The sequence below is a fragment of the Rhinopithecus bieti genome, unplaced genomic scaffold (assembly GCF_001698545.2).
Source record: "Rhinopithecus bieti isolate Rb0 unplaced genomic scaffold, ASM169854v2 scaffold_13029, whole genome shotgun sequence".
NCBI lineage: Eukaryota > Metazoa > Chordata > Mammalia > Primates > Cercopithecidae > Rhinopithecus > Rhinopithecus bieti.
Window position 1 is genome coordinate 3,306,128 of NW_016807982.1, and position 11,371 is coordinate 3,317,498.

The 11,371-nt window shown below is 40.5% G+C and overlaps 1 protein-coding gene across 3 annotated transcripts in view; it reads right to left on the reverse strand.

The window, feature by feature from the left end:
• The window catches only part of PSMB2 (proteasome 20S subunit beta 2), a 39,202-nt gene that overhangs the window by 23,424 nt on the left and 4,407 nt on the right, over positions 1–11,371 (reverse strand). For 2 of the 3 annotated variants that reach the window (XM_017884475.1, XM_017884476.1), the window contains exons 2-3: positions 9,372–9,494; positions 4,665–4,735 (exon numbers count right to left, since the gene is read on the reverse strand). In XM_017884475.1, the coding sequence (XP_017739964.1) occupies positions 4,665–4,735; positions 9,372–9,494 (194 nt within the window). Of the gene's footprint in view, positions 1–4,664; positions 4,736–4,826; positions 4,931–9,371; positions 9,495–11,371 lie in introns of those variants that run through there. The other variant, XM_017884477.1, reaches the window with a different exon arrangement.

Here is an 11,371-nt window from a genome sequence, read left to right on the forward strand (position 1 = left end):
TTTTTTTGAGACGGAGTCTCGCTCTGTCGCCCGGGCTGGAGTGCAGTGGCCGGATCTCAGCTCACTGCAAGCTCCGCCTCCCGGGTTTACGCCATTCTCCTGCCTCAGCCTCCCGAGTAGCTGGGACTACAGGCGCCCGCCATCTCGCCCGGCTAGTTTTTTGTATTTTTTAGTAGAGACGGGGTTTCACCGTGTAGACCAGGATGGTCTCGATCTCCTGACCTCGCGATCCACCCGTCTCGGCCTCCCAAAGTGCTGGGATTACAGGCTTGAGCCACCGCGCCCGGCCGAAGATGGAATCTTAACTTACCCTTTAACATACTATATATATGTGCTTTGGAAACATATATAAGAGAAATACTTAACATCCTGTAAGTAAAATGGGGATAACACACATCTTATGGTGTCATAATAAGGATACTTAATAACAGATACATATGTAAGTATTTAGAATAGCACTGTCCAAGAGAACTTCTGTGATGATGGATATGTTCCATATCTGTGATGTTCAATACCGTAGCTGTGGCTACTGGGTACCTGAAATTTGGCTGTGACTGAGGAACAGAATTTTTTTTTTTTTAAGAAATAAAAGTTGATTTAGCATTCAGGTAAAGTCCACCAGGAGATTTTCCTCCAGAAACTGAATTTTAAATTTTATTTACTTTTAATTAACTTAAATTTAAATAGCCCCATATGGCTAGTTGGTTACTATACTGGACTGTGTAGATCTAGAAAAATCCTAGCACATAATATATGTTCAATGTTATTTTACTTCTATTTTCCCTATTAATACCAGCATGGTGGCTTTGTGCCTGTAGTTCCAGCTACTTGGGAGGCTGAAGTGGGAGTACTGTTTGAGCCTAGAAGGTTGAGGCTACAGTGAGCTGTAATTGTGCCACCTCTTAGGTGACAGAGCGAGAAACTATCTCCAAAAAACAAAAAAAAAAACATAAGAAAAGCACAACAAATTATACCTCATGAAAAACTAACTTATTCACCAAACAGCAATCGTAGCATAAAAACAAAAGTGGCTGGGCATGGTGGCTCATACCTGTAATCCCAGCACTTTGGGAAGCCGAAGTGGGAGGACTGCTTGAGCCCAGGAGTTCGGGACCAGCCTGGCAACATGGAGAAACCCCATCTCTACAAAAAATTAGCCAGGCATAGTGGCATGCACCTATAGTCCCTGCTGCCAGGGAGGCTGAGGTAGGAGGATCATCTGGGCCTGCAAGGTCAAGAGGCTGCAGTGAGCTGTGATCATACCACTGCACTCCAGCCTAGACGACAGAGTGAGATCCTGTCTCAAAAAAAAAAAAGTGATGGCCAGGCGCGGTGGCTCAAGCCTGTAATCCCAGCACTTTGGGAGGCCGAGACGGGTGGATCACGAGGTCAGGAGATCAAGACCATCCTGGCTAACACGGTGAAACCCCGTCTCTACTAAAATACAAAAAAAACTAGCCGGGCGAGGTGGCGGGCGCCTGTAGTCCCAGCTACTCGGGAGGCTGAGGCAGGAGAATGGCGTAAACCCGGGAGGCGGAGCTTGCAGTGAGCTGAGATCCCGCCACTGCACTCCAGTCCCGGCGACAGAGCGACACTCCGCCTCAAAAAAAAAAAAAAAAAAAAAAAACAGTTATATGTGACATACATGTGCTAAGTAAGAGCTTTGCATTATTACCTCATTTAATCTTCATAGTAACTTTTTGAAGTTGGTAAGCAGGGAAATTAAGCTTAGAATCTGTCCAAAGGCATCCAGCTAGTAAATCAGTAAGCAAATATTCAAACCCAGGTAGTCCATGGACTACGCTCTTAACCATAATGCTAAATTGCCTACATTTTAATGAACCAGTTTATGCAAGATTCATTATATACTCGGTGGTAGTAAAAGTCCACCCAACCAAACAACCACACATACACAGAGCAAATTAGAAATCAAACAATTTGAGCTACAGACACAAGTTATACATGGTAACTGGCTAACCCAAAATGAGTCACATCTGCCAACTGGTGTGACCACGTAAATATACTAAATTTGGTGACTTTGCACTTATTAGGAACACTGACAAATTATCATCTCTCTTCCCAGAATAATATGACTAAAATATAAATTTATATTTTAGAACTAAGAATCTATTTTGATAAGGAGATGGAGGAGCAGAGATTGGACCTAATGGAGAAGCTCAGGCAGAGGTAGTCAATATTTACCAGAGCCCCATGTCACTGTCTACAAGGGATATTTGTTAAGACATCAAACATTTCTGCTAGGAGAAGATTAAACCGGATTCACTGCATTTGCATGAAGCACACTGCCATTCTTATCTCAATTCCAAAAAGGGAGCTTAATTCACTTAATGTCTGCAATATTTATGACACAGTATTTATTGTGCCCAAAGGTGGAATTCTTATTCCGGTTCTGCCTGATAAGTCAGAGGAACACTGTACATGGCAAACCATAGAATGCTGAACACCACAGGAACTTCTGGTGACAGAAAAGCTAATATCTGACCCATTTTCTTTTCTCAAGGAGGAGTGAAGAAAAGATCACTTGGTGACAATGATTTTCTTGGAAGAGAAAAATAAATAAATAAACATTATTATTATTATTATTTTTTTAAGAAAAGACTACTGATCTTTCATCCAGGTCAAAACAATGTATGTAAATTTGCCTCCTCTCAATCCTGCATGTCTCTAGTTTCTCTTCAAACTTCATGATCCCTCAGATCGTACAAGCTCTTGGTCAAAGCTAGCACTGAGAGGTACTATTTATTGAGAAATTATCAGTCCAAGATTATTAGGCACTAGAAAATAAACTGCTTTATAGATCTGTAGTAAGTAACTTTTAAAAAAGTAACTTGTTATTTTAAGCAAGTACAGATGAAAACTCAAACCACAATAAAAACATGAATAGCACCAGTGTTCTAGAAATACTACTGAAGAACTAAAGGCAGAACAGTCAAATAATTATGGCGCCATTATTTTAGCTTTGTCTGACCTGCTGTGTGACCTGGAGCTAGTCCCTTTGCCACTTTATGCCTTTCACTTCATCTCAGTGATAGAGAATTAACTACTATCTTTCTCAGTGGAATAGTGAGTAGATTAAATTATTAAGCAAAATGCTTTGGGCAAAAGTCATATGAATGTTAAATATTATGATTTACAAGCATTCATTTTCCTGGCAGTCCTGTGGGGTTAGGAAGTTATCTCCATTTCATAGATGAGTAAACAGGCACAGGGGGTGAGGTCACATGTTAAGGCTCTATTTATTTAGTCCCTGTGGGAAGAGAATAATGCACACCTTTAGCAACCATATGAACTTTCCTAGCACATCTGACACAATCTCTTTTTTTTTTTTTTTTTGAGAGGGAGTCTCGCTCTGTCGCCCAGGCTAGAGTGCAGTGGCCAGATCTCAGCTCACTGCAAGCTCCACCTCCCGGGTTTATGCCATTCTCCTCCCTCAGCCTCCCGAGTAGCTGGGACTACAGGCACCCGCCACCTCGCCCGGCTAGTTTTTTGTATTTTTTAGTAGAGATGGGGTTTCACCATGTTAGCCAGGATGGTCTCGATCTCCTGACCTCGTGATCCACCCGTCTCGGCCTCCCAAAGTGCTGGGATTACAGATTTGAGCCAAGACGCCCGGCCCCGACACAATCTTTAATGCATTCAATCCTTAACTTAGTGTTGCATCTTTTAACATGCTGTTGATGAAATTGAGACAGCTCTAGAATGGCAACAAGGCTAGAATAAGCAAGGAGGAACAATGCTGTATGCTTTGGGAAAAAGTCATAGAAAAACACAGGTAAGTATGCCAGATACAGCAGCTCATTCCTATAATCCCAGCACCAAAAAAGGCCAAGGCCAGCAGACTGCTTGAGTCCAGGAGTTCAAGACCAGCCTAGGCAACATGGTGAAATACTGCCTCCATTAAAAATACAAAACATTAGCCAGGTGTGGTGGTGCACACCTGTAGTCCCAGCTACTTGGGAGGCTGAGGTGGGAGAATCACCTGAGCCTGGGAAGTTGAGGCTGCAGTAAGCTGAGATCACACCACTACACTCCAGCCTGGGCAACTGGAGTGAGACCCTGTCTCAAAAACAAAAAAAAAAAAAGAAAGAAATAAAAGAAAAAAAGAGAAACACAGATAAGTAATCTCAAGATACATGTCATTATACATTTGTCCAGACCCATAATATGCACAACAGCAAGAGTAAACCCTAATGTAAACTATGGACCCGGGTGATTACCGTCAATGTAGGCTCATCCTTTGTGACAGTGTACCACCCTGGTGGAAGACGCTGATAATGGGGAATGCTATACATGTGGGTGAGGAAGAATGTGGGAAATCTTTATACTTCTTCTCAATTTTGCTGTGAACCTAACACTGCTCTAAAAAATAGTTTTAGGGGGAAAAAAAAAAGGTTAGGTTGTCACAGGCCTTCATATTGGTGTGTCCCAACCAATTCTCTGGGAATGAATATTTGCCCTTCGGGCTGTAACTATTAATAACAACTGTGTACAAAGATGTTGAACTGAAGAATGAACAAGTAGCAATGGGAAGGGTTCTGGAAGGCCAAAAAAGGGCAAAAATACTATTCATATATAACGAGAATATAAAAGAAGCAAAAAGGATTCTTCTGCTCTTATCTAACAATGTCTGATATATTACTTACCCGACTCCGAAGACAGTCAGCCAGGTTTCGACGTGTGAAGTTAGCTGCTGCTGTGGGAGACAATTCATATCCTGGTAGAAGAGATAAAGAGTCATACTTAAAATAAAGCAGAAGGAATAATAGTGCCCCAAATTATTCACTACCCTTGTTCCTAAAGCCCACCATCTTTTGTACACTCAGAGTAAACAAAGCATATAGACTGAGGGGTACAATCCTACTCTAGTCCGTTTCCTCATGCAACAGCTATGAAATAGCTGGTTAGTACTGACAGCAATTCTTGGCCACAAACAGACCCAGTTCTATAGTGGAATGAAACTCGTAGCAGTCTTTCTTAAACTATTCATTCATCAACACACTGTGTTTTCCACTGTAGAAGGGACACAAATACACAGGAAGTGAAAAAAAAGAAAGATGTCTTAGATGCCAATTTTTTAAAAGTTTATTTTAAAAAGGATACTGGGGGCCAGGCACAGTGGCTCATGCCTATAATCCTAGAGCTTTGGAAAGCCAAGGCAGGAGGATCGCTTGAGCCCAGGAGTTTGAGACTAGCCTGGGCAACATAGTGAGACCCCATCTCTAAAAAAAAATTGTTTTAATTTTTAGGCATGGTGGTATCTGCCTGTAGTCCCAGCTACTCAGGAGGCTGAGTGGGAAGGATCAATTGAGCCCAGGAATTCAATGCTGCAGTGGGTTATAATTGTGCCACTGCACTCCAGCATGGGTGACAGAGCAAGACCCCGTCTCTAAAAAAATGAAGATAGGAACAAAAAGGATATTGGGAAAAGAGAGGCTAGAAGTTAGGACTACCTCTGAGTCATAGTTTATTAAAAAAAAATTGTAACGTTATTAAGTAGTATAATATGACTTTCAAAGTACAAGCCACAGGAAAAGAACATTTCCATCATTCTGCAATATTTTTAAAAACAGAGTATCTCAAGTGTTAAAACTTCAAAAATAAAAAATAAAAGTTGTCATACCAACAAAGCTACAATCCAGAGGAATAGCATCAGATGTGCATGTAATAATGCATTCACTTTGGAGCTTTAATCCCCCTGTAGAATGGGACCAGTGCCAAAAGGCACAAGAATGATCCATAACTCAGTGGGCCCACACAGAAAATGTCAGTACGGAAAGACACACAGCAGTGTGGTTAAGTAATTGCTTACGACATTTTAAATACCACTGTCAAATTAGGAGAGATTCAGATTAAAATCCTAACAAATATTTATTGAGCAGCAACTATGTTGTAGGGTCTATGCTGAGTGTTTTCACATGTATTATTGTACTTTATCCTCACAGGTCTATTAGTGCGTATTAAATCATAATGAACGCAACCCTTGCCCAGGCGCAGTGGCTTATGCCTGTAATCACAGCACTTGGGGAAGCTGACGCAGGCAGATCACTTGAGCCCAGTAGTTTAAGACCATTCTGGGCAACATGGTGAAACCTCATCTCTACTAAAAATATAAAAATTAGCCAGGGGTGGTGGTGCACACCTGTTTTCCCAGGTAGTTGGGAGGCTGAGGTGGAAGGATCACCTGAGCCTGGGAAGTCGAAGCTGCAATGAGCCATGACTGTGCCACTGCACTCCAGCCTAGGCGACAGGAGTGAGACCCTGTCTCAACAACAACAACAACAAAAATAATAACAAAAAAAATTTAAAAAAGAGGCTAGGCACAGTGGTCCACACCTGTAATCCCAGAGCACTTTGGGAGGCCCAGGTGGGTGGATCACTTGAGGACAGGAGTTTAAGAGCGGCCTGGCCACCATAGCGAAACTCCATCTCTACTTAAAATACAAAAAATTAGCCAGGCATGGTGGTGCATGTCTGTAATCCCAGCTACTCAGGAGGCTGAGGCACGAGAATCATTTGAGCCCAGGAGTTGGAAATTGCAGTAGGCTGAGACTGCGCCACTGCACTCCAATCTGAGCAATAGAACGAGACCCTGGCTCAAAAAAGAATAAAAAAAAAAAACAAAGAAGGAACCTGGACAAGTGGAAATACTATTCAATTCTTTACCTAACTCCTTAAACATCTCTAACGATCTGACTATTATCCTAAAGGCAGAAAAGTCAAGCCTGATTATCTACATAAAGATTTTCTCTTTCTTTCCCTTATTTTAGCTCAGTCCTTTAACTTATATAAGAATTACTATATAGAGTTACATACACAAAACTGTACTTGGCAATTTTAACCAAATAGTTTTTGTTCTGTGCACTGACTTTAGACCCTAAAACCCAAGTAACAAACAACTCTTGCTCCTCTTGTTCACTCCTCTCCCTCTCTCAGGACAGCCAGTGAAGTAATACAGTACCTACTGGACTTCAGAAGCATTACTGACATGCCTCATTTGTTATGCAGGCAAAAAGTGGAACCACTGGGAAAAAAAGCAGAATTCCTGAAATATTCTAAACTTGCATAAACCTAAGTGCCATGTGCTTTATGTTCCTGAATGTTGGGACTAAGCCTTACTCATCTTTGAATTCTCTGAAGTATTAAGCAGAATGTTTAACATAGAAGAGGCCCTCAAAAATATTTATGGAATTGAATACAAATGATAAACCACTGCCCAAAAAACTATGTGAATAGATCTTTGGTCATTTTACACATGCAAGTGTATTCAAATTAAGTTCCTTCATAGCTCCATATTATACCAGTGCAGTGTATAACATTGTCATTGAACTGTGAAGTAAGTGGAAATAAGGTTTTCTCTTCCAGACCACCACTACAAACGTTCCTGGATCAGAGGCCTAGTGGCTAGTATTGTTTGCTAGGGAGGCTTTCCCAGTGGATAACAGTTCATTAGCCCCAGAGAGCGCTCACAAAATACTTCACAAAAGTCCTAGTTATCTCTCTAGAAGGAAACCTACCAGAGAGTAAGGTAGAACCCTTTGAAGACACAGTAAATACTTACAGTTAGTTACACAATACTTTAAGTTTACAGAACATTTACATATGTATTATTCATTAGTATTATAATTCATTTTAGAGATAAGGAAAATAAAGGCCAAGAGAAAATAAATGACTTATCACATAAAAAATAGTAAAGCCAAGGTTTACTTAGGTTTTTTAATGCTGAGATTCAGATTGTTTTGTTCGCTTGTTTTGAGACAGGGTCTCACTCTGTCGCACAGGCTGGAGTGCAGTGGCACTATCACGGCTCACTGAGACCTTGAACTCCTGGGCTCAAGCGATCTTCCCGCTTCAGCTTCCTGAGTAGCCGAGACTATGGGTGTGCACCACTGCACCCGGCTAATTTTTTTATTTTTTATAGAGCCAGGGTCTTGCTTTGTTGCCTAGGCTGGTCTCAAACTCCTGACCTCAAGTGATCCTCCCATATCAGCCTCTCAAAGTGCTGGGATTACAGCTGTTAGCCACTGTGCGTGGCCGGATTCAGATACTTTTAAACTCAAACCACATCCTCTGAAATATCTAACACTTAAAAAGTCTGATACTACCATCCCTACCTCCAAGAGGGTGTTAGTTTTTTTTTTTTTTTTTTTTTTTTGGTTGGTTTAAAAATTTTTTTTGAGAGACAGAATCTTCCTGCCTCCCAGAGTACAGTGGCAAAATCGTAACTCACTGCAGCCTCGACCTCCTGGGCTCAAACGATCTTCCTGCCTCAGCCTCCTGAGTAGCTAGGACTACAGGTGCATGCCACCACACTCAGCTAATTTTTAAAAAAATTTTTGTAGCAGGCTGGGCGTGGTGGCTCACACCTGTAATCCCAGAACTTGGGGAGGCCGAGGTGAGTGGATCACCTGAGGTTGGGAGTTTGAGACCAGCCTGACCAACATGGAGAAACCCTATCTCTAATAAAAATACAAAATTAGGCAGGCATGGTGGCACACGCCTGTAATCCCAGCTACTTGGGAGGCTGAGGCAGGACGATTGCTTGAACCTGGAAGGCGGAGGTTGCGGTAAGCCGAGATCGTGCCATTGCACTCCAGCCTGGACAATGAGAGCAAAACTCCATTTCAAAAAAAAAATTTTTTTTTTTTGTAGAGATGAGGTGTCACTACATTGCTCAGGCTAGTCTTAAACTCCTGGTCTCAAGTGATCCTCCCACCTTTGCCTCCCCAGTTGCTGGGACTGCAGGTGTGAGTCATCACGCCAGCCCGATGGTGTTATATCTGCCAACTATCAGTGTTACAATAGTTCTCTGCTCTAGGATTTTTGTAGAAAATCTTTTATGAAGGATTAGAATCTTTAGGGTCTGGACAACTTCTTAAACACAGAAAACTCAAATGAAAATATGACCACATTAAGTCTTAAAGAATATTATTTTTCAGTTCAAATTTAAAGACAAACCAATTGTGATAGGCTGAATTTTGTCCTCCAAAAATTCGTATGTTGAAGTCTTAATCCCTAGTACTTTAGAATATAACTGTATTTGGAGAAGGGATCCTTAAGAGGTTATTAAATTAAAATGAATTCCTAATCCAATATGACTGGTATTCTTAGAAGAGGAAATCTGGACACAGTACAGACAGAAAAATCACATGAAGACACAGGGAGAAGATGGCCATCTGCAAGCCAAGGAGACAGACCTCAGAAATCAACCCTGCCAACACCTTAATCTTTGACTTCTAACGTCCACAACTGTGAGAAACACATTTCTGTTGTTTAAGCCACCCAGTCTGTGACTTTTGCAATGGCAGCCCTAGTAAACTAGTAATATGCCAACCAAAACTCGTCTTACCCACCATTTCGCATCTTATAAAGTTGCACGTTTTTCTGAATATATTCTGCAAACTGTACAGTGTCTCCAGCTTCTCCAACACACAGCAGTAATATCTTTTCACTCATCTTAAACATCTTGTCATGATCTGCTCAAAAAAAAAAACTGTGTTAGAAACTGCCTTAACAGAAATTGACTGTCATTATTTATGCAACCATAAACAGGTTTATTAATTACTACAGTTGGCCTTCCATATCTGTAGATTCCGAATCCACAATTCAACCACCTATGGATCAAAATTATTCAGAAAAAAAAAAAAAATGGATGCTTGCATCTATCCTGAACATGTACTGACTTTTTCTCTGGTCATTATTCCCTAAACAATACAGTATAACAACTATTTACATAGCATTTATGTCATATTAAGTATTATAAATAATCTAGAGATGATTTGAAGTACACAGGAGTATCTGCATAGGTAATATGCAAATACTATACCATGTATATAGGGAACTTTAAGCTTCTATAGATTTGGGTATCTGCAGGGGCTCTGGAAACAATCCCTACAGATACCAAGGGACGACTGTATATTGAATAATTTCACTAATTATTGCTTTTAGAAGATTTTAATAGGTAATGGTATCAATTTATCTTTCATTCTTCATGTTAAACCATCAGCATATTGTGTAGTGTCAATTTCAGTTGAAGAATATACATGAAAGCTACCAATTAAAAATACAACTTAAAGCATTTAAAAGCATTTGAAATGCAAGGAACAGAACAGAAGAAACTGAAGGAATCCAGCCAATGGCAATTATCTTTAGGCTCATGATAACAAAGCCCTAAAATGTTTCCACAACTACAAATGTTAGTTATTATACTTATACACACACAAAAGTATATACGAAAGGGACTGATGCTACAATTAAAATTAAGGAACCATCTCAAGAAAGAACAGAAAATCAACTGAGAATATTAATCACTTTAAAAAGTAAATAAATTCCATTTCCAAAGAAAAGAGAAAATTAAAACGATTGCCAAAGCAAAATTCTAGTGAATATTTTGACAGTAAGCTACTTAAAATACCTCACAAAAATCCTAATACTCTAATCTTATCTAGCTGAACCAGACTTATTCAGATTAGATAGATAAATATTCGGGTTACAGTTATTGCCTAAGGTAGAAAACTCCACATTCAGTCTGCAGCTTCAGAAAAGGCCTAAATCTTCCTATCTCACTCTCACTTTCACTTTTCATTTTTCAAATAGTGCTGAATAATCTTCCCTGGGAGACATGTTTCCTGTTTGAAAGCTTCTGAAATGTCAAAATCCTTTAATAGGATTTAAAGAACAAAATGCTACTGTCAAATACTTTACAAGTGTTTCAGAGTTGTAGATACCAGTAATATGGCTTCTTAGACTTGGAGGGAAAAAACACACAAAATGCACCTGTAGATAGTACCAAATTGCCTCAAAACTCCTGAACAAACACACTTTTATTTATTATACAGGCTACATTAAAGACTGTTAGTGGCCGGGCGCGGTGGCTCAAGCCTGTAATCCCAGCACTTTGGGAGGCCGAGATGGGCGGATCACAAGGTCAGGAGATCGAGACCATCCTGGCTAACATGGTGAAACCCCGTCTCTACTAAAAAATACAAAAAACTAGCTGGGCGAGGTGGCGGGCGCCTGTAGTCCCAGCTACTGGGGAGGCTGAGGCAGGAGAATGGCGTAAACCCAGGAGGCGGAGCTTGCAGTGAGCTGAGATCCGGCCACTGCATTCCAGCCTGGGCGACAGAACGAGACTCCGTCTCAAAAAAAAAAAAAAAAAAGACTTAGTTTGCAAACTTGTTAATAAGAGAAAAACATTCACTTATATTATCTATGCAAAAAAAAGGAGCAGAAGGGTATATTCTAAGTGCTTGCCAGTGGTAAGAGTATGGGCAGTTTTTGTTCCCTTCTTTTTGCTTATTGGTATCCCTAAAACTTCTATACTTAACATGCCTCATTTTTATAAGAAAACATT